The 25,007-nt window shown below is 39.3% G+C and overlaps 1 protein-coding gene across 3 annotated transcripts in view; it reads left to right on the top strand.

Moving 5' to 3' along the window:
- The first annotated feature begins 3,243 nt into the window (after positions 1-3,243).
- The window catches only part of syt7a (synaptotagmin VIIa), a 102,520-nt gene continuing 80,756 nt past the window's right edge, over positions 3,244-25,007 (top strand). The window contains exon 1 of one of the 3 annotated variants that reach the window (XM_089127615.1): positions 3,244-3,454. In XM_089127615.1, coding sequence (XP_088983741.1) covers positions 3,421-3,454 — 34 coding nt within the window. In that variant the 5' untranslated portion in view covers positions 3,244-3,420. The remainder of the gene's footprint in view (positions 3,455-25,007) is intronic. The other 2 variants (XM_089127622.1, XM_089127623.1) reach the window with 2 other exon arrangements.

Below are 25,007 nucleotides of genomic sequence, written 5' to 3'. Positions count from 1 at the left end.
TTCAGGAGACTCAACTGCATAAAAACAGACAGTAAATTGCCTCATGGCAGCCATTTTTGTTTAAAACAAAAACAGTAAAAATCGAATGATTCAAAATGCATTTCTAAATGTTTTAAAAAATGCATATATTCCACACAATACTCAAACATTCATCATTACAAAATTGTTTTAGCAACATTTCGGTCAATCAACCTTCCGCAGGCTTACAAAACACGAAGAGGCATATGCAACGTGTACTTTTTTGTAAAATAACGATAAAAGCATGAGTTTTTCAGCAGGTCACACACACGCTGAAGTGACACGGTGGCCGTAAGAGCAGCACATGCCGTCGGACACACTTCATCGAGCATCACCTCATCCTTCGGCAGGTTTATTACAGGTTATATAAGAGCTGTATTATTATCTGTTCACTGAGGGTCCCAAAGGGGGAACGTGCTGGATCTATTCCTCATCCCGTGCAGTTAAATAACTGTTAATGTTTCTAAATCGAAGCCCATAGATCACACGTGGTGGTGAGCCAAACAAAAGCGGTTTAATCCGTCTTCCTCACTTTAGCGGCGAGCTTCACCTCAATCACTGACCTGTGCTCCGTCTCTCCGGCACATTACCCGTCTCAACAAACACCAAACTGCTGTCGGAATTAACCGGGCCGGTAGGGGGGCAGTTCTCAAAATCATCACGTTGAAGAAAATTAAATAACCTGCATTAAAGATGAATGATTCGCAGCAGGAAGTTTTGCTCCTGTGAGAGGAAGGTCTGGAATTGACTGGAAATTCATTTCTACGGCCAGCGATGATGTTCGGGAGGTCTCCTGCTGTTTCTCTAAATGATCCTCCTCACACTCCAAACACTGAGAAAGAGATCAAGGCCATCTCCATTTCAAAAGTCACTTGTTTAGAAGGACAAGACATTTAGTATAAGAGCATTAGTAGATCTCTAAGGGGTGTCAATATTACACTGATACCAACAAATCCAAGGCCCTGTTTACAGCTCGTATTAAGATGTGTTTTGGTCGATCGGATCACAAGTGGACGAGCGAAACACATTCCCGTTTACACCCGGTGTTTAAATCCGTCTCTTTTGTCCACTGTCAAACACTTCTGTCCTGATTTCTCATGGGCGGGTAAATGTATGGGCTTTTTTAGAGTGATTTCTGTAGGATCATGTGACACTGAAGACTGGAATAGGCTATGATGCTGAAATCATAAATGATTGCAGTGATCATAAATTACAGTTTAAAATGTATTCAAAATATAAAACAGTAGCCTATTTTAAATCGAAATAAGATTTCACTGTTTTTAATGATTTTTGATCAAGTAATGCGCAGCCTTTAATTTGTGAGCAGAAGAGACATCTTTCTCAAAGTTCATACTTTAAAAGTATAGGTTAAATTCACTCAATTTCATCACTTTCCCTTTGAATTCCAGTGACGAAAGAACACGAATGTTTGAAAATGCTGGCAATTTGTATTTTTGTGGTAAACTAATCTGTTTATGAGTTCTGCATGTACTGGCGCAATCTCGCCGCTAGAAGTCGCCACTGTGCCGCGCAACTCCTCCTCCTCCGGTGTGTGTGTGAGGCGTGCATGGCGTGCGAAATGAGTGATCGCGCAGGGGTTTAGCGGTTTACTGCGGGATAGGACGATGATCGGTTGCATTTACTCTGTGTTTCTGCACCTCTGAGGCCGTGTCTGTGCGTGCGAGCAGGGGTGATTAGGCGGGGCGGGTGGAAGCCTCTGGGACACGGGCTCCTTCTCCATCGGGATGGTGGCCGAGCAGCTCCACCTGCGGAGGATCATCTGCGCCACCGGTGCACACATTGGATGTTATGCAACAACGGGTTAATGAAGCACAGCTTCAGTTAGTGTTTCACTGGCTATACGGTACCAGGTGCATGTTCAATACTCGACACACAACCATCACGTCAACGCGCATTCATTTAAAACATCGAGTAGGCCTATATATGTACTTTTCTTTTAAATTAGCAATTAATCCAACAGTGACGTACGTACTAGTACATCACTACAACTAATCCAGCTTTACTAAAATTTAGTGTTTTCCAAATATTACTAACATGTCTATTCACATCACAGTATGCCAACGGAACAGACTCTTCACAGACCGATGATGACGCGTTTTAACCGGGTTTAAAGGTCATCTTGAAGGGTTTTTTTTATATTTTCATAAAAAAATATGTACATTTATAACACTATACTTTGTATTATATTACATTTGCACACACAAAAAAGTTGGCATCTTTCTGTCTTCTAAAAACGGCATTATCAATCTCTATTTTTTTCCTATTTTTGAAAGTTTTAAAAACACAAAAAATCACACAAAAATATGCTCTCTCGTTCCGCGATATAGAAGTTTACCCAACTATCACGACTTCTGCTTCTGGGAGACACTGAAAAACAAAGGGACAATAGCTTTTTAACTTGCCATACAGTGGATGTGGCTGCGTCTGAAATCCCATATACTTTCTTAATTATACTTATTTTGAATAAGTACAACCGCTAAAAAAAGTATATTCTAGGCTGTAGTATGAATGCGTACAGTACATTCGCCATGTTGTCATTATCACTTGTCTTTACGTCGCTTCAATGCCATCCATAAATCCTCTCCTGTGGCCTCATGGGATAGTCAAGTGTCCATGAACACCAGAAGAAGTTGGTCATCCGAGCACGTTTGGCCTATATTGTTTGAGTACTGTGAATTCAGACATAGCCTACTTCTTTTGTCACATACTGGTTTTCACTATAGTAGGGAAGTATGTGATTTCAGATGCAGCCTGTGGTGAGTCAGCCAAGACTTCAAGTCTAGTTTAATGAACAGATATGTTTCCATTGAAAACATTAGTACATTAGCAAATAGAAAGACAGTGTAAATATTAAGTAGCCTACTTACTAAAACTGGAATAGGTACCATTAACAAATGGAATACCATTGGATTACTTTATAAAAATAAGCACTGGTGCAATAAAAAAATAAATATTGCCTATTATAGCTGTTTTTTAAGGAATGAATGTCAAGGCAGCCTATCGCTTTGCACAGACATTTTGCACACGCTCAAACCATCCAGACTGCATCCGAGAAAAAACATTTTCAATAGTCAAAGCATTGATATATGTTAAATAGGGATGTATATAGACACAATAATGGAGCATCCGCTACCCCAGCCCACCCCACCCGCGGGGCAATGTCTCAAAGCACGTCACCGCGAGTGTGTGTGAGGAACGAGAGAGAGAGAGAGAAAGTAGATGTGTGCAGACAACCTGCTTGCGCGTAATTCTGGGAGGAGGAGGAGGACTCTCCGCCGAGCAACGACACAATAAACACGGAACCGCGAGAGTTTCCCCGGGTGGAGTAACAATAAGCACTTTTAAACCCTCCAGCCAGGAGTCCATCATCAATCTGCAGACATGTATCTGAACAGGGAGGAGGAGTACAGCAAAGGTGAGCGCTTTTGCTTCTGTTGCCATTAAACTTGTAGGAGTATCTTCTCCCCTTGCGGACTGGTGCCTGTGGCGCGGACAGGTCTGGTATAGGCACCTGTCACGGGGGTCATCACTTCTTTGCCCCCTTGTTTTACATCATTGTCCAGGGGCACACACACAAGCGCGCGCGCACTAATGACTGTTTGACATTGTCACGCGCTCTCAGGGCATTTGCGTGTACAGCGATTACTGTTGCATTGCATGCTGTATTTGATATATAACTTTGATTTGAGGTCCCATGAAGGTCTGTTTGTTGCGTGCATGCTTTCTTATCGAAGGATCTATCAGAGCTACTTGTTGTGCGCTTCGTCCTTGGTAGATCCTCACATGAAGAGACTTGAGGACATACGACTAAAACACAAGGTCAAAGCAGGTGCCTCGTCCCCGGGATCCGCATCACCGCGCGCGGATCTTTGTGTTAAAATGGTGTTTTTTGGGGGGTGATGATGATTCCGCGGGGGTATCGTGGGCTGTTATTTGTGTCAGCTGCCCCACGTGTTTCCGAAGCGTGATTCCCCGTGAATTCGCTGGGTGTCCACTACAATTTCCCCCGGTGTCCCTCCCACGGTAAATGAATTCGCTTCGGGGCTCCGGCACGGAGGTGACTGGAATTAAGAGTGGGCGCGTTCGGGTTACACCAGCAACACCTGCTGCTACCGAGAGCCAGCAAGCAAAGATATGCGGTAATGGCCGTGAGAAGATAATAACCGTAGCGTGAATCAAACTGGGTTTGGAAAGCAGACGTGGGCACGGATAAGCCCTCAAATATCAGGACAAACCCACTTCTGAAATGAATTTTGTTCGATTTTTTTTCGCCACAGCACACAAACACGAATTTCTATAGACACATGAACATTCGCGAAGTGTTCTTTATAAAGATGCTTGAACGTTGTGAACTGATTCCTTAAATAACCAAACAGGATCACACAGCTTAGCCTACTGAGAAAGGAAATGTTCTGCGTTTGCTTGAAGGTTATCATAATTACTGTTGTGTAATACTAATTAAGACATCATTTAGTCAATTTGTCAACAATCCCCATGAGAAGATTCAGTCAGGTTTTGCTTTTTTTTTTACTCATCCCCAAAAGGTTAGCAGAACATGTAGTCGCTACACACAAGGACTTTGATTCTTCTCAGTGATTCAAATCTTTTTAATCCATGTTCGGTGATACATCATTACGCCTGTAGGTGGGGACAAACGCGTCTTTTTGAGTCTTCATTGAGTCATTCTGTTGAGCGAGACAGTTTCGCTGGGTTTTAATAAACTGCGCTTGTTTGCAAATCTTGGTAATTAGCCAGTCATTAATACCATTGATCAGCTCTACCAAACGTGGATGTTTTTCCACTAAGAAACGAACATTGTTATCATGTTTTGATTGATACTGTGCAATCTATATTGTGAAAAGCGCTATATAAATATTCTTGACTTGACTTAAACCTCACTCCCCTGATCTCAAGAGGACCAACATAATGTATTGTAGATATCTTCGTCAACATTACACTCGTGTTGACTTTCATGCATTTCGAAGCCTAAATGCAGTAGCGGACTGAGTTTACCTGTTCGGCGTGATGCCGTTTAATAGTCTCTGTAATCTCATTTAGCAAGCGCCTTTTTCAAGACGTAACATAACAGCTAAAAAAAAAATCATGAGTGGGGTAATACTGACATATTTCATGCCGTAGAATAAACATAAAAACGATTCGTTCACTTATAAGATTCATTTAAATTGCTTATTCTTTCCCAAAGAAACCACCACTAGTACTCAATCAATTTTTCAGTCATGGAACCGAAAGCCTAGATGTTGTGGGAGTGCGTTTGTTGATTGATTTGGATGTGATTGATGACGTTTTTCGCTGGTGATTTCATGTAGCAAAGTGGAACAAACTTTATTACAGTTGACTCATTTTCATGAGTTCATTGATAAAGAGATGTCTTTGCAAATGTTATCCCATGAATGATTACAACTGGGGGTTAATTACCTACTAATTGTGTTTGATTAAAAAAGCCAATGCGATAATAAGATATTTAATATTTGAGATGACTTGTTTTGAAGAACGAAACGAATACCTAATCACTAACAGACTGTAAAGATGTTGAACACAATCTGGAGCCTCACCCCCTCTCCTACTGTTTCTGGGAGACATATTTACCTTTCATGCTTGTTACTCTTCCTTTAATGACTCGTTTTTATACGGATGTGATTTAATTGGAGCTTCAAACCTCTTGTATGTGCCTGGCAGTCATCGTTCATCCTCCTAAAGGGGTTTATCAATACAGTTTAGGGAATGAAAAAGCAAAATCAGATCCATTATTGATTATTGGGCCTGTCTGTGTTTCATCGATACTCACTCAGAAGTATAGTCCAAATATTAAAGATTGGTGACTAGATGTAAAAGTCCAGGAATTGGTTTTCCTTTATCTTGTCCAACCGGGCCCTCATGCTGGATAGGTTTGTGTGTGTGTTATAAAATTGAGTGGACAGATTGCAGACGATAAGTGAGGGAATGGACCAAACGGTGAAAAAAAATGTGTGTAAATATGGATGTGTCACAGAAGCACAGAAGATGACAGGAGGGGTATAATGTGCTGAAATGATTGACAGTTCATGTATTATTCATGCAATCCTGTTGATCTGAAAGAGAGAGAGAGAGAGAGAGCGATGGAGAGACACAGACAAACAGAAAAAGAAATAAATATGGACAAATTGTCCTCACCTCCATAGACTTTTCTTGATGAACAGCTGTATTTAAATCTTGTGTCAAATCAACAATGCAATACAGATGTGAAGTTCTCGGATATGTAGTTGTATTGTGGATTTTGATTTTTTTTTCAGATGTTGCATCAATGAGTTTGCGTTGACATTCGGTTTAATGTAAGATTGATCTGGACGCTGCCATCTTTGCTGTATGAGCACACGATCACCTGAGCTGTAAACGTCATGGAAGAGACATGGAAAAATGTATTTTATTCTGTTAAAAACCCTCCAAAACGTTCTGGTGCTGGTGAAACATTTGATGAAAGCACTTTCAGTGTTGCGTTGGACAATGAACCCGAAACACTGACCAATATAGTGTTGGAGGAACTTGTTTTAGGCTGAACGAAAGACAGTTTGTTCACGAGCGCCATGCTTAGATTCTCATATTCGTGTGGGTTCAACCAGTGAAGTATGTGCACATCTGCCGAAATTGCTTTTGAAGTCAGGATAAAGTCACCGAAGTAAGCACGCACTTTATTAAAGGGTTAGTTCACCCAAAAATGAAAATTCTGTCAGTATTTCCTCACCCTCATGTTGTTCAAACCCCGTAAGACCTTCGTTCATCTTCGCAACACAAATTAAGATATTTATTAAGATCGCTCCTGCATACTAGTCCATAGGCTTCTTGAGGGAATGACTCGAAAAGTCATTAAAGACATCGTTAAAATAGTCCAAGTGACTACAGGGGCTCAATCTTAACTTTATCAAAAGACGAGAACACAAAAAAACGACAAAAATAACGACTTTATTCCAACTATTGGTTTATTTCTCCCTCTGCGCGAGTCAGGTTACTAGTTTAATAGCGTAAGCTTCTGTTATTGTACGTCTCACGCATCACACACACATGACCAGCGTCGGCCAATAGTGAGCCTTCGTGTGACGTAGCTTTACGCAATCACACTACGCTAACTGACTACAGGCTCATGGAGAAGGAAGTGAATAGTTGAAATAAAGTCGTTATTTTTGTTTGTTTTTGCGCACAAAAAGTGTTCTCGTCGTTTGATAAAGTTAAGATTGAGCCCCTGTAGTCACTTGGACTATTTTAACGATGTCTTTAATGACTTTTCGAGTCATTCCCTCAAGAAGCCTATGGACTAGTATGCAGGAGCGATCTTAATATCTTAAATATCTTAATTTGTGTTGCGAAGATGATCGAAGGTCTTACGGGGTTGAACAACATGAGGGTGAGTAAATACTGACAGAATTTTCATTTTTGGGTCAACTAACCCTTTAAGGAAGGTTGGGTTGAATGATTTGTTCACTTGAAAAAACCTGTGCGCGATTGAAACTCCATCCAGAGCCATTGTTCCTCCACAAACGTGTACTTCCAGCTTCAAGAGCTTTGAAAAGCCAAGTCAAAGATGTTTGAGAGTCTCTCCTCTGAATATCTCTCTGAGCTCGGACGACACGAGAGTAATTGTAAACCAGTCCCGAGCCATTATAGAGAGGAGAGAGGGAAGAGCATTGATTTTAAGCTCTGTTGGATCTTACCCTGCTCTTATGAGAAACAGGAAATTGATTGTGAATTTGAGTCTCTTCATCATGATGAATATTAGACGCCAAAATTGTCAGCTAATGAATATGTCCATGTGCATCGGAGTTAAATGTGGCCGCTCACCGTTCTTTAGAGATGATATGTTGCGTTCTCTTGCACGCGATTGATTTTATTGGCAGATGGGAGTGTGGACGTGACCTTGAATCAAGTGCCAAGGTTCATTTTCATTCTTCCGCAGTGAAATTCAATTATTGCCACACAGAGAGAACTATGTGACCTCATGACTGAGCGAGTTTTACATCTTCTATTCCGGTTGTCGTGATGGCAACACACAAGTGGTCCATTGAAACAGAATTTGAAGTCCAGCTTTAATTGTTCATAATTTGTCTCATTTAAAATGCCAGAAAACACGGCTATCAGATAAAGCAGGCTGATGCGCGATTACAGGTCCGTCTGTCTCATTGATTAATGCTAATTATGACCCCTGCGGTCGGACTGAATCAAAACAGTGGCCTGAACACTCCCAATATTGTCCGGGGTGACTGTGAGAAATCATATCTTCTGAAGCAATATTTATCGTTTCACAAATCAGTGGCTCTGCTGGCCATTAATGTGATTTACAGCGGTCTAGGTTATGATGTAAGAGTCATCAGAGTGATTAGCGAGCGATGGAAACGAGAGCATGCGAGAGAAAGGAGGAGATGCAGAACAACATCGTTGCTATACCGTATCTACGACAGCATTTGCAGTTGCTTAATTGGTGATTGTTTGGTTTCATGGTTACAGGAAGGCACTTAAATGGACATTCAGAATATAGGTTAGTAAATTATCCTCTCACATTAGGCTCAAGTTAGCAAATTACTAAGTTTTTAATCCAGTCATTTTCTTATGAGACCGTTGAGCAAAGAAGGTGAAGTCACAAAAAAGGATGATTTAGATAGACACGTTCTTTTTAAATGCTTTTAACTAAACTATGAGCTTCGCATATCTACTCAAAATGCTTGCTTCTGTGCACTTCAATCTCAAGTGCTATAAGTTGATTTTTTAACTGTTATTTTCTGCAGATAGTCAATAGGTCAGCACTAAAAGCAGTGCATGCCAAGTGTATAACAGCATGAAACGCCATTTGGTTGGTTGTGTATAACATCATCTCTGATTGAAAACATCAACTTGATTTATCTTGCGCGGAAGATACAAAGATTTTATTGTGTCCCAAATGATGTACGATGCACTTACTGTACACTATATACTCTGCCATGCCATTGATAAATTCTCAAATTGGACACTTTTCCAGTTAGAGGAAGTGTTTTTGAAAATGAATTGTACATGCACATTTCTCTATAATACAAAATGGTGTAGATTAGGGAGAAGTGTGCAAAATAGTATGCAGTGATCATTCTTTTCACACCCAAATCAACTGGAATGCAGATTATATGTGGCCAAAATGTGGAGAATTTTCCTGAGCACTATGAATCCAAAAACGTATGGTTAACCTATTTTATGTATTGGTTGATGGCATTTTATTGAGGTAATTGTATTTCCTTTGTTGGGTTTACACTCTAAAAATGCAAATTTGGGTTAAATATGGACAAACCCAAATGTTGGGTTAAAAATGGAATTTAAAAATGTTAACCCAACTTCAACTTTCACTTAATTTTTTAATTACATTTTGGGTTTGTCCATATTTGACCCAAATTTGGGTTGAAACAAAGTGTAATCACCTGCATGCAACACCAAATATGATGTGTATGCTGTAACCGTGCGTCATTCAGAATGTAAATCCTACATTTTTTTTTAATAATCTTTATTTAATAAGAAATACACTTTACAGACAGAAACTCTACATGCTTATACTGTACATTCATACCCCAGAACATACATGAGAAAAGATAGACACACTTTACAAATATATTACGACAGAAGAATAAATATGATATGAAAAAGATTTAATTAAACAAAATTTAATTAAATTATACAAAATATAATTATAATATACATAGAATTTTACTCCATTTTTTTTATTATATTCATCCATTCTATTTTTACTTTCTGCTATTATCTTTTCCAAACGAAGATGTGACCTTATAACATTCTTAAAGTGATCTAAACACAAGCTCGATGATGTTTTTGTTTTAAAAATAAACATTTTCCCTATTAATAAAATGGTATTTAACAATCGTTTGTGGTATTATGGTAAGTTCTATTCTATTCGTCTTTAACCAAACTTGGACACTTGACCAGAATTTATTTACAAATGGACAAAAGTAAAATAAACTTCTACTCCACAAAATCTGCAATTTGGATTATTTTCAATGTGGTATAAATATAACATTTTTTTTAGTTGCAATTATCTTGTAAAAATTTTTCAATTGAAATATTCTTGAATATGAATCTACTGTAGTATTATAAATTGACCTAAAATATTCTTTCCATGGAATTGGTGTAAATCCTACATTTACAGTTACTTACTTTGCATTCAAATCTAAGTATAGCTTGCATCGATTTTGGTCCAATTCCGATAACCAATAATTCTTTATACTTGAAAGCAGATAACCGATATATTGGGCGGTATATAATTTTTGAGAGCCTGATTACAAAAACTAAAGTCTCACCATTAAAAGCCATGTCTCAAGCACACAATTAAAATGTTCTCATTGTAATTTAATGTTGCGTATATGACTACAGTAACAGTACAGTCCTTTTTTAAAGTGATTCCAGTCACATTTCAAGCCATTGAAAGTATCAGTGTGGATCTGCTCCTGTGGGGTTACGCCAGCATCATCTGCCCGGGGTGTGTCCCGCTTGTGTTTGGACGAGATGCAGTTGGCAGGATGGAGACAGAACGACTCCTGCGAGTCCACACTAATGCTCCAGTCTGTAATTTAAATGGATAGCTGAAAGAGAGAGAGGACAATGCGTGTGTGTGTGTGTGTGTGTGTGTGATTGTACTCCATTTTCATTAGCAGGAAAAGCACCCCAGTAAGATGACATGAAGAATCGGCATTATGAGATGTGAAAGGGATTGTCTGTGCTCTTTGTTTACATGACCCATGTTGTTCGGTGAGATCTCTGGCACACACACACACACACACACACACACACACTCACACACACTACTACAACGGGAGCTAATTACAGGCATTGTGTCAGGGCACCTGAAATAGAGTCTGTGCTCCTCAAATAGCCTCACGTTCGGCTCGTGGCGTTGAATGAGACGACGGAGGAGATTTGAGCTCATATTCTCGTCAGCCGTCAGTACTGAAGTACACAGAGGGATTTAGAAACACTGGTGATGGTCTTCATATGGGGTAATGATGTAGATGTTTCTCCTGTGCGGAGTAATGGAGATGACCCTCTTGGGTTTACTCCAGCTCTAAAAGCATGGCTTTGGCTGAAATCCCTCATTTGACGAGAGCGAGTGTATTAATTCAGTCTACAATAGGGATCGCGGCACTCCAGCTGAGTGGACTTGAGTTTGGTCCAGAGACTCACTGATCATTCATCCCCTGTCTTTCTTCTCATCTTGTCTCAACACAACTCATTTTGTCTTTTCTCATTTGTCTCATCTACTTTCCTCATCGTAGTCTAGCCTTACCTCACCTCTATATTTGTCTATTGTCTTCTCATCTGGCCTTTTCTGGGCTCATCCCACTGCTCTAGTCGACTCATCTCATCTCTTCTCTCAGGAATGTCTCCAGACTCTCAGACAGACAATCTGAAGTATTTGAAGCAGGATTAATATGTCAAAATGTGCATGACGGAGAGAAGGAGAGCGAGCGAAGCCCCCTGGAGTGATACTTCAGTCAAGGTCATGTGGAGGAGAGCGGGAGTGTGTGTGTGTGTGTGTGTGAGCGAGAGCAAACTCAGAGGTGAGACAGAGGTCAGAGCAGGTTTACGGAGGACCAGAGGAGCAACAGACACAGGGAAGCCTTTCGTCATACAGCTACATGTTATGTGCCTGTGTGTGTGTGTGTGTGTGTGTGTGTGTGTGTGTGTGTGTGTGTGTGTGTGTGTGTGTGTGTGTGTGAATTAATGCACAAGACGTGTGCTTTAATGCATGCAACGTGTTATACAACCATTCCTTGGTTCAATATGAGCAGCATAAAATATTCTCCTCTCCTTGTTTCCTTTTACTTTCCTCTTTCATGTGCACCATCTCACCTCATCTCAACTCATCTCCTTATATCTCTCATCTCAATATATCTCTTATCCAATCTCATTTCACTCATCTCATCTCCTTATATCTCTCATCTCATCTCATTTCATCTCTCATCTCAAATCTCTCTCATCTCATTATACTCTCATCTCATCTCATGTATCTCTCATCTCATCTCATATCTGTCATCTCATCTCAAATATCTCATCTCTCATCTCATCTCTCATCTCATCTCAAATCTCTCTCATCTCATTATATATCTCATCTCATCTCATTATATATCTCATCTCATCTCATGTATCTCTCATCTCATCTCATATCTGTCATCTCATCTCAAATATCTCATCTCATCTCTCATCTCATCTCAAATCTCTCTCATCTCATTATACTCTCATCTCATCTCATTATATATCTCATCTCAAATATCTCATTTCATCTCATTTCTCATCTCATCTCTCATCTCATCTCAAATCTCTCTCATCTCATCTCTCATCTCATTATATCTCTCATCTCATCTCATCTAATCTCATGTATCTCTCATCTCAAATCTCTCATCTCATCTAATCTCATGTATCTCTCATCTCATCTCAAATCTCTCTCATCTCATTATACTCTCATCTCATCTCATGTATCTCTCATCTCATCTCATATCTGTCATCTCATCTCAAATATCTCATATCTCATCTCTCATCTCATCTCAAATCTCTCTCATCTCATTATATATCTCATCTCATCTCATTATATATCTCATCTCATCTCATGTATCTCTCATCTCATCTCATATCTGTCATCTCATCTCAAATATCTCATCTCATCTCTCATCTCTCATCTCATCTCAAATCTCTCTCATCTCATTATACTCTCATCTCATCTCATTATATCTCTCATCTCAAATATCTCATTTCATCTCTCATCTCAAATCTCTCTCATCTCATTATACTCTCATCTCATCTCATTATATCTCTCATCTCAAATATCTCATTTCATCTCATTTCTCATCTCATCTCTCATCTCATCTCAAATCTCTCTCGTCTCATCTCTCATCTCATTATATCTCTCATCTCATCTCATCTAATCTCATGTATCTCTCATCTCAAATCTGTCATCTCATCTCATCTAATCTCATGTATCTCTCATCTCATCTCAAATCTCTCTCATCTCATCTAATCTCATGTATCTCTCATCTCACCTCATTATATTTCTCATCTCATCTCATCTAATCTCATGTATCTCTCATCTCATCTCAAATCTCTCTCATCTCATCTAATCTCATGTATCTCTCATCTCATCTCAAATCTCTCTCATCTCATCTAATCTCATGTATCTCTCATCTCACCTCATTATATTTCTCATTTCATCTCATCTAATCTCATATATCTCTCATCTCATCTCAAATCTCTCATCTCATCTCAAATCTCTCATCTCATCTAATCTCATATATCTCTCATCTCATCTCATGTAATCTCATCTATCTCTCATCTCATCCTAATTTTCTTCTCCTGCTTTGGAGAACTCCAGCTAATAAAAGGGAACTGTGGAATTATGGGAAGAGTGTAATGAGAGTTAAAATAGAAAAGACAGAAAACCAGGTAGCGTTTAAATAGAAAAATACAAGCAAAAAGCACAGTGACAACATCTAGATAATGATTGAGGAATGACATCACAACACACACACACACACACACACACACACACACACACACAAACACGCGTGTGTTAAGGCCTGTCATGTTTTGCTCTGAGCTTTTGAGGAGCTGTGAAAGGAAAAACAGGGAAAAATCTTTTAATCACTTGCCTCTCCTGAGAGCAGAGAGCCTCTCCAGAGGGCGAGTGTGTGTGTGTGTGTGTGTGTGTGTGACTCACTATTCATGTTTGATATTTTTGTGCTAAGTGGAAAGAGGGAGTATGTGTATGTGTGTGTGTGTGTGTGTGTGTGTGTGTGTGTGTGTGTGTTTCACTGAGCAAGAGAAAAGAAACTGTGTGAGGTTGTGTTTTCTCTGAGTTGATGGAGGTGTGTGTGTGTGTGTGTGTGTGTGTGTGTGTTTATTTATAGGACGTCATATATGTTATGCACAGGATTTATCTATATTGCATCATCCAGCTGGATCTGAGTGTTGCTGGAGGAGAACGAACGCTAAACAAACACCCTCAATTAAAGAAGACGGCAGTGGACATTCATCCATTACTAATGACGCAGAAATCCTCAGTTTCACGTGTGTGTTTAAATAAGATTGGTAAAAGAGATTTGTGTGTGTGTGTGTGTGTGTTAAAATCTGGCAATGTGTTGAGATGGACAGATTGTGCTGAAAGAGTGCCATGTCTTGAGAGTCTGTTCAATACCTTCATTCCTCCACCTCCATCATGTCTATCTATCTATCTATCTATCTATCTATCTATCTATCTATCTATCTATCTATCTATCTATCTATCTATCTATCTATCTATCTATCTATCTATCTATCTATCTATCTATCTATCTATCTAGCTATCTATCTATCTATCTATCTATCCATCTATCGTTCTGTCTATCAATCAATATGTCTATCCCTCTATCCTTCCATCTACTCACCCGTTTATCTATTTATCTATCGTTCTCTCTGTCAATCAGCATGTCTATCCGCCTCTATGGGTCTATCCGTCTGTCCTTCTTGTCTGTCTGTCTGTCTACCATTCTATTGCTCTCTCTATCAGTTAATTAATCAATCAATCTGTCTGTCTTTCTCTCTATACTTCTGGCCATAAAGCGTCAGCGTTTCAGAAGAAAAGCACGCCATTGAAACGCCTGACAGATCCATCTCTCCTTGTCCTGTGTACTCGTCCCCAGCGATCACCTGCTAAATGTTTATCAATAAGAGCCAATTGAGGGAGTCGTTAAATATTCACGATCCCGACGACTATTGAACACTGTGAGCAGCAGGTGGAGGACAAACACACCAGCTCCATCATGTGTGTTTACTGACTGCTGTCAACCGGCCGTCCGGGTCGCTTCTTATAGTTTGATTTCGATGTCATTCCTTGCAAATTTCCCGGCTCACGTGTGCTTATGGGCTCCAACAAGTCTGTGGTTCGTACGATTCATTTCGTTCCTCTCACCATCGGCTCACTCACAGCTCATACCTGCAGTTTGCTGGATAATTGCTTTCACACGAGTCTATTTATAGTTCCTAAGACGCAATAATGAGTCCTGACGCTAGAAATACGTTTCGTGAAGAGATTCGGTTAGCAAGTGATAATGATTTCCAGCACCCCTGCTGAAAGAATGGGGTGTGCTTATTTGTTGAGTCAATTATTCCTTCTCATTAACAGCCGTCGTCTATCAAAGGGCGAAGTTTCAATGACATCCAGTAATTTGCACTTAGTATGTTGTTACCTTCATGTATTTTGGCAGATGCTTTTACGCAATTTAATTGCATTGCAGGTTTACATTATATCAGTTCATGCATTATACGACCTTGGCGTTGCTGTGCCATTTTTTTTATAAATGCGCTATTCACAGTAAGCCATGATTAATATTTGATAATGTTCAGCTGGCCATTTGTGTCTCTCTTCATGTGGAATAAACATTTCGTATGCGAGCCGAGGTGTGTATGCTTTTAAACGGTTTTCAGAAGTACTACTACTAACTTTTAAAAGCCCAAAACTCAGGCTTTTCCCATAAACCCTTTGCTAAAGCATCCCAGATCAGAGGGATCAAGATGGATGTCATGAGAAAACCACCATGTCCAGTTCAAACGATGTGTTTATAAGTGTTGCAAGACACACTGACCCTTAAATGGACTCTGTTGCCCCCTGGTGGTCAGACCTGAAACTATAAGAGGAAAAACATTGGCGTGACGGACAGCTGACTTGTGGAGTGAAACACACGATGCACGATGCGAACAGACGACATATAATATAAAGAGATTTCCTTGGCAGGAGTGTATGTGTTTGCGCACTGTTTGCACACACACTGCTGTTATCCTCCCCATAATTAAAGTGAAAGATAAATGAACACACAGATGTGAACTCAGATAGGGAGAACCAGAAGAACAGGCACAATATGGTGCACACACATTTGCATGTCCCTGTTTGTTCCTGCTCCTGATCCGACACCAGTTGGGCGGCTCTGTTCTCCATCTCCTCTCATCCGTGTTTGGCACCGAGGGGGTCTGGGATACCTGGAGGGAGTCGTGCATTAGCATTCCCTTTCATGCAAATGGAAGTTGCTAAGCTGGTGCAAACACTCCCAGATAAAAAAAGGTACAAAAGCTGTCACTGGGACAGAATATGGTACTGATATGCACACCTTTGGCACTAATTGTGTACCTTCTGAAAGGGGATCGCCACAGTGACAGCTTTTGTACCTTTTTCTGAGAGTGTGCTTTAGAGAGACGGGAAGCTAACGCTAATGGCACCCCTTACGAAAAAGAAGTATATTTCAAGTTCATTTTATGTAGTATACTTAAGTAATGTTCAAGTATATTTTTAAGTATACATTATGTAGTAAGTATACTAATGTCACTATTTACTAGTAGTAAACTTGTAAGTGTACTATTTTAATACCGCGTCCGCTTGGGACTAAATTGGCCCACTTTTAGTACATACAAGTATATGTTTAAGTGTACTATAAGTAACAGTAAGTGCACAACTAGTTCATAATTGTATCTCATGTGTACTGCAAGTGAATTTATGGGTATACTAGTAGTTTACTGTAATACTTATACAAGTATACTTTGAATACTTATACTTTTTAAGTATTTCTGGATCAAAAGATTGAGTACAAGAACAGGACAAATATACTTGCTTTTCTCTCAGTATAAGTCAAGTACACTTAAGTGTAATTTGAAGTATATTTCTGAGAAGTACATACTGTATAGTATACTTCTGAGAAGTACAGGAAAAATAAACTGAAAAAGTATACTTTCTTATTTTTAGTTTAAAAGAAGTATACTAATGGCACACTTGAATAAACTTCTTTTTCGTAAGGGACGAACCCTTCACTAGTGACTCTCTGACCTCAAAGTCCTATAAAGTCAAAGTTTTGGTGGGATATTTAAGTAGGTTTGCACTTCAGAGCTCAGATTAGCTTCTAGTTTAGTTTATAATTAAAAAAGATTCAATAGGGACTTGATTCATATTCAATTATAATTTTTTTTATATGCACATTCGATTCATTTTTTAATCTGAATTGAATCTGAATGAAATTGAATCAAATCACTCGCTGAAATTTGACTCGTATTCACTTAAATGCAGATTCAATTCACTGTGGTCAAATCTGTGCCGAATCTTATTCAGTTCAGTTCATATTTAACTTTCGTCTCTGCGTTATACGGTGTTTGAACGGGTGGCTCGTTTGAAATGAATCGAGACTGATTTGGTACAGTAGATGTACATTTCCTCTTCAGCAAGGATCCTAATGTGATGGAAAAGGGCGGGGCATGAGATGGAAAAGGGGCGGAGCATGCGATGGAAAAGGGGCGGGGCATGCGATGGAAAAGGGGCGGGGCATGCGATGGAAAAGGGGCGGGGCATGCGATGGAAAAGGGGCGGGGCATGCGATGGAAAAGGGGCGGGGCATGCGATGGAAAAGGGGTGGGGCATGCGATGGAAAAGGGGCGTGGTATGCGATGGAGAAGGGGCGGGGCACACGTCCTCATCCAGGTACTCATCCACAAAGCTCTTATTGTTGAGATTTGCTTCAGATAACACCCATAATGCCGAGTGTATTTGCTCAAGCTGTTGTTCGTGAAGCTGACTTCTAAAGGATGTTTACTCTGACCGAACTGTCGTCATACTACTCTTACAAAAGGCCACGTGCATGCCTGGGAAAAGCAGAGCGATCTGATGCTAATCACAAACACACACTCGTTATTTCTCTCTTTGTCCTCCGTTGAACATTAGCCCTCATTATCAAATATGATGCACTGTCCACTTCTCAGTATCTGTGAGCGTCTTGTAGGTGCAGATGGGATGGAGCGAGTGTGTTTTTTATAGAGCTGTGCGAGTTCTACACTTGCGGGAACGTAAAATGAACACAGAGATTACATAACCGCTCAACACACACACAGAGAGAGAGAGAGAGAGAGTGTATAATTGCACGGTGGATGTGGTCTGTGTGAGAGGGATGTTTGTGCCGTGTGATATAGCTCATGTGTCCCATAATGCATCTGTGTTGTTGGGGTCAGGTTTGACTACGGTTTAGGGAGCAAATGTCACCGGCAGAATAGAGAAAGCTGAAGTCACGTCTGCAGAACTGTCCCCTTGAGGAAAACGGCAGGCGAAATAATGTTCATGATCATGTAAAAATGCAGGATGTCCTCAGCCTGATATAAAGGCAAAACAACACATTAATGAATTAGAAAGTCTAAAACGAGACCAATGTGGGAGATGCTTGAGTTTGTTGCCTAACATAAGCTCACGTTACTCCTACATCCTAGGTCATGCGTGGGGTCAGAGGTCACTCTTCCGCCAGAACTTAAAGCCTTTATTAACCCCCTGGAGCTGTATGGATTACTATTATGATGGATGGATGTGCTATTTTTGCTTAGGAGGATATTTTATAATATAACTCTGATTGTGTTTGGCTGAAAGGAGACAGTCATACACACCTGGGGCGAGCAATTTATGGGTAATTTAAAGGAGTAGTTCACTTTTAAAAAAACTTTTGCTAATAATTTACTCACCCCCGTGTCATCCAAGATGTCCATGTCTTTCTTTCTTCAGTCGAAAAGAAATGAAGGTTTTTGATGAAAACATTCCAGGATTTTCTCCATATAATGGACTTCAATGGGGACCAAACGGTTCAAGGTCCAAAAGACAGTTTCAGTGCAAACTGTTCAAAGGGCTTTAAACGACACCAGACGATGGGCTTTAAACGATTCGACGATGGGCTTTAAACGATTTAAACGATTAAACGATTAGATGATGAATAAGGGTCTTATCAAGCGAAACGAGCTGCCATTTAATAAATAAATAACAAAGTTTAAGTTTTATAAGCTCAAATGCTCGCCTTGCTCTGTTCTGTGATGCACGTTCATGACTCTCCTGTTCGAACTCGTTCATCAAAATGAACAAATCTTTTTTCGAGTCATTTGGTTCATTTAATGAACGAAATGAACGAATTGACTTGGAAAAAGATTCGTTCATTTTGATTTTCAGAACAGAGCAAGGCGAGCATTTGAGCTTATAAAACTTAAACTTTGTTATTTATTTATTAAATGAGCGATCGTTACGCTTGATAAGACCCTTATTCATCGTCTGGTGTCGTTTAAAGCCCTTTGAACAGTTTGCACTGAAACTCTCATTTGGACCTTGAACCGTTTGGACCCCATTGAAGTCCATTATATAGAGAAAATCGTGGAATGCAAAAACCTTAATTTCTTTTCGACTGAGGAAAGAAAGACATGGACATCTTGGATGACACGGGGGTGAGTAAATTATCAGCAAACGTTTTTTTTAAAGTGAACTACTCCTTTAACATTTCCTTTAATGGTCTGGCAATCAGAATCTGATAAATTGGCCCGAAACCCCACCATAAATCATTATTGACCAATCCTGTCTCAGTAACCGTTGTCATTTGCCATATCATGGGCCAATCATACGCTCTCTCCTAGTGTGAGTCCTTTGTGTTTGGGTTTAAACGTAATATTACAGAAATGATCTGAAAATATTGTCCCACCTCACATGTTCTCGCTGTCGATTTGATCACATTGCTGTTTGGGAGGATCAATTGTTCTTCCAATTCAATTCTTTTCTGTGAAAAGCACTTTGAATTATCGTAGTGTATGAAATATGCTCACATTGTTTTAACCCAAATTTGGGTCAAATATGGATGGACAACCCCAAATGTTGGGTTAAAATATTATATAAATATTTGCATTTATTTGGGTTTGTCCATATTTGACCCAAATTTGCGTTGTGTAGATGTGTGTAGATATCTGAATTGTGATTTTCCTCCGAGGACACCTCGGGATACACAGAGAGAGATGATCATATATTTAAAGACAGACTAATCCATATGTACGAGTGAAACCTCATGAATATTTCAGGACATATGGTGGTAATTCATGGACAAGCTACACGCAGAGAGCCCCCCCCACACACACACACACATCTAGTATAGTAATTACCTGCATTGACAATCCATGTCTTCATGAACACGACCCCTGGAAGGTCACGAGGTCAAACAAATTAGCTTGTAATTTCTGCACTGGTGTTTGAGGCGAGCATAACTGCTGCTCTTGTGTTCTCATGTTTAACTTCCACACACTTCATTTCTCTTCTTAAGCTTCTCGTCTGGCGGATAATAAAACAATACACGTTATTCTTAAGCTTGGCTTTAACACGACAGCTCCTGCTCGTCATGTAGAACCAGTGCCGTCACGACCAGTACACACCCGTGATAGCTAATCCCTTTTCTTATTTGCTTTTCACAAAGTTCCTGTCAGTCGCTCCACATCTGATCCGGCCGGAGAGAGCGAGCGAAAGAGAAAGAGGATCTGAACGGGAAAGGGTTCACTAACTTTAAGATGGGAATGACTCATGTGTCTCTCCGTAACAGCGTCACGGACACCGAATGCTCTCATACAGCCTTAAAACCGCTTATAGAGAGAGAGCAATGTGGAGATATGGAGCACTTCAGGGACAGATCTGAAAGAGGCTGATGTGAGGAGAGGAAGAGTAATCCAGCAGTGCCTTTACACTGTTTGCTCAGCCACTATTAGCACAGATTACAGACGTCAAATGGGTTATGAATGACGTTTCAGCTTTCATTTCATACAATTTATACTCACTCATTGCATACATTGATTTATAGTACACAACACTCTCCATGATCAAGTGCATACAAAGTTTTTCACTTTTTTGATGAGTCATGGATTGATAAGAATTTGTATATACATTGAAGAGATAGTTTCCACAGTAGTTTCGATATATTTTTAGGTCAAAGCGTTGTTGTCTGTCAGTCATATAATGGAGGTCTATGGTCACCACCTCAACAGAGAAGTCCAGATTAAACATGATTCAATGACTCGGAAATGTTATTCCTGTGATCAAAGCAGTTTTAGTGTCACATGATCCTTCAGAAATCATTCTAATATGCACAATTATTAGCGGTGCTTAGTTATTAATATCAATTTTTGCAGCTTAATATTTTTGTGGAAACCTTTGATACATTTTTTTCTGGATTCTTTGATGAATAGAAAGGTAAAAAAACAGCATTTATTTGGAATAGAAATCTTTTGTAACAATATAAAAGTTTATATTTATTTATTGTGATTTTTTTTAATGTGGCTTGCCAAATATAATAATAAATATTACTTACCCTAAAGCTTTGAATGGTTGAGTATCATGGTTACACACACATAGTTTTCGACTGATAATAAAAGACATTTCTTAAACACTAAATCATCAGATTAGATTAAGATCCTGTGACACTAAAGACTGGAGGAATGATGCTAAAATTGAAGCTTTGCCGTGTGTTTTAAATTGTAATTATTTCACAATATTACTGTGTTTATTGTATTTTTGATCAAATAAATATATTCTTGGTGAGCATATTTACATGTTTCAAAAATCGTAATGTTTCCAAACCTTTGACCGGTACTGTAGCAGTCCAAAATTGTTATTTTATTATAAAAAATTATAGAATTAAACGTTTTCTCTCAGATTAGTGCTTTATGTTTTATCTTTCTTATGTAATTTACTGAGGAAATGTAATGATTGATTAATTGAGGATTGAAATCTCTTACTGTACCCACGTCCAGTCAACAGTCCACAACACTGTAGCGAATTTTGCAAGCTGCACATGTCAAGACAAAATGCTGAATAAGAACCAGCAGTGGGAGGATAGTGAGAACAGATGGATGAATGGATGGATGGATGGAGAGAGCGAATGGCAGGGGGCTGGAAGCGTGGGCCATCCACGTTAATGTGAAACCAGCCAATCAGAGCACAGCTAACCTTAAGATTAGCCAATCACAGCTGCCGCCTGGAACAGTGGGTTATAAAACATTTGCATGAAATATAAACGTAGCAGATGGAAACAGAGGTGAAGAAATAAATGTTTTGACTAGCGTGTCTGAAATGCGTGGAGTTTAATATATGTTTAAAGGCAAAGTGTGTAATGTTTTGGACTTAAAATACTTATTTTCTCCCATTGCAGTTAACGTGCGGAGACGTAAAACACTGGTTTGTTGAGTTCCTGAAGAGTGTAAAATAAGAGTTCTCTACTAACAGACTGTGTTCGTCCGAACAATGGAAGACGAGGACAAAACCTGTTTGAAAACAGTGATTAGTTTTGTTGATAAAGCGTAATTCGTATGATAAAATAAGAAAAAAAAGTAAGTAAGTTGTAAAGCGCATTTCACATTACAAATCCAAAGTAGCTTTATGGGAAATGCTTGTTTCAAAATAATGATATGTAACATATATTTAGTTAAGCAGACATAGGCAATTACAAATTGTGCTTATAATGATTAATATACAGTATAAGGATACTTATCACAAAGGTTGAATTCAAACTGGAGCTGGCGCATACAAAAATGCTGGGTTGTTTTAACCCAAGTTTGGGTAAAATATGGACAGACCCAAACTTTGGGTTAAACATGTCATTTAAAATGTTAACCCAATTACTGAATATTTGATCCAAATTTAGGTTGAAATAATTAGAGTGTATACATCTAATGGCCAGATTGTGTATTTGACTGTTTAAGAGCAATAACTAACTCGATTTAGCACTGAGAGGAGGCTTTACGTACCGCACTTTGGGTGTGTGAGCAGAAAATCTACGGGAATGAGTAAAAACAATATACACAAACACACACCAAGAGACTTTGTTTTCACTACTAATGCAGAATGTTATCGGTTATTACATCTGCCCAGTGACTACAGTTGAAAATTAGCCAAGATGGCTAAACTGGCACATTTACGTAAGTGTTTATTAATGTGCACGCACGGTCCCTGTAACTTTAAACTGATTAAATAAATGACTATTAATCCGTCCATTCGCTATTCTTCGCAGAAGAAATGCAGTAAACACTGTGTGCCCTTCAGCACCTTCATCTCTGTTTTCCAGCATTGGTTACACCAGCATCTGCTAGCGTTAGCATTGTTGTGTTGTGTGCCTGAATCTCTCTGTGTTTGAGGCGGGTTGGACTCGAGTCCAAGCGCGGGTTTATTCACGTCCGCTAGTGTGACCTTGTCATCTGACCTGAGGACAGGAAGGAGAGAATCTCCCGCTCTGAGTATTCCCGCTTAAACTCTCCTGACGCCGCGCCGCGTTTCTTTCTCTTTTTGTTTCCTTTTCCGTTCTCTGTCGCTCCATTCACTGTCTTTTGTCTTCTGCACCGTTAACGTCTCGCTCTTTATATCATTACCACTCATAAATCACTTCAGAGTCATTCAAAACAAATGTAAATTACCCTCATTTACCTGACTCAACAATTAGACACATGCATACACAGTCGTTTTAGGATACACACTCCTTGTTAGAAAGAAAAATCACATTTAACATCTCTAAAGACCACTTTTTGGTGTGAGATTCATCATTTTTATTCAACATCACAGCTCTTGCTTTTGAGCATTTAGTGCATAGCATTTTATTAGACAAAAATTTGCATACGCCCCTGAGTGCAGGATGATGTCATCACTGTAAAAAAAAAGTGTTCAATTTACGGTAAAATACCGGCAGCTGTGGTTGCCAGAAATTTACCGTATAAAATACGGTAGCAAGAATTTACGATAATAAGGTTTTACAGGGTTAACTTAAAATTTACGGAAATAAACCTTATTTAATTATCTGATATATACTGTTAATTTATTGACCATTTGAAGTGTTGATATCTGTTTTATACTATTGTAATATACTGACATCCATCAATCACAGCAGTAATGAGAGTCACGTGATATATGGAAACTCATCACATGTAGCTCTTTCACAATAAACTTAACATTAACATATAGAAGCGGCACTGTGTCGTTCACTCAAACATTAAACACCATCATGGTAACACAAATAGGCAATAAACATTAATTTACTGTAACAACATTAAACGTCACATAAAACCCTAATGTACCTAACTGATTAGAAAAAGACTAAGCAAACTATGAAGAAACAAGTTATTTCAACAAAAATACATCAAGTGTGGAGTGTCACGCATGGGAATGTCAATTTATGTTTTTTCACTGTAAATTATACAATGAGTTGTTCAATTTCACTTTAAAAACTGTAAATTTAACAGTATTTTACAGTAAAATTACATGAAATTTACCATAAGATCTATCACAGTTACTTACCGTATATAGTAAGGAAAGATTCTGTTAACCAATTAACAGTTTTTCACTGTAGCATTTTTACAGTCTTTTACTGTTAAAATCAGGATCATTTTTACAATGTATTATTGTTCTGTTTTCTTGATCTGATTGTGTAAGGTGTGCATCAGCTAATAGTGATTAGCACTAGCATATAGACGTGAGCCTCAAAGCTAACAGACTAAAATACACCCTTATCACCTGACTGAACAATTAGACGCATGCATACATTTTATAAAAAATCACCCAAGAAAAATCACAAATGAAATATCTAAAGACCTCATTAACTTTCTTTTGAAACAGCGGCACTCTTTTTTTCACTCAAATTTTTCTCCTAAATAGCAGTGAGATAAAATAAAAGACTTTCAATGAAAAAGATCTCAAATGTGTCTCAGAGGAGATCTCAACATCTCAAACTCGAGGTGTGGGTCGAGTCGAGTCGAGCTATGTCAACATCTGATTTGGTTATTTGTCACTATGTAATACATGCAACAAAACAGCTCAACATCCACGTTTGCATGTCCGTCTTCTGTTTAGCGCACATTACATTATTTCACTGTGTGTCTGGCAGCAGTCCGTCTCTGCCCCCCGGCCGCGTCTCTCTCCCCAGGCTGTGCCGCCCTGAATACAGGGGAATCATATCTGATCCAGATAGCAGCCAAACAGCTCTCCGCTGAGCCGCCGCGCCGCACAGATAGCCTTCTCTCTCTCTCTCTGTCGCTAAAAGAGCCCCTCTGAAGTGCTGGAAAGGTCAAGTCACCAACAAATCATTCTCAGCCTCACGTTTAGAGCCATTGTCTCGCTGTGACCAGGGCAA

This window comes from Pimephales promelas, chromosome 25 (assembly GCF_988280905.1).
Source record: "Pimephales promelas chromosome 25, fPimPro1.hap1.1, whole genome shotgun sequence".
NCBI classification, from domain to species: domain Eukaryota; kingdom Metazoa; phylum Chordata; class Actinopteri; order Cypriniformes; family Leuciscidae; genus Pimephales; species Pimephales promelas.
Note: the sequence above shows the minus strand (reverse complement) of the source record. Positions and strands in the feature narration are given on the sequence as shown.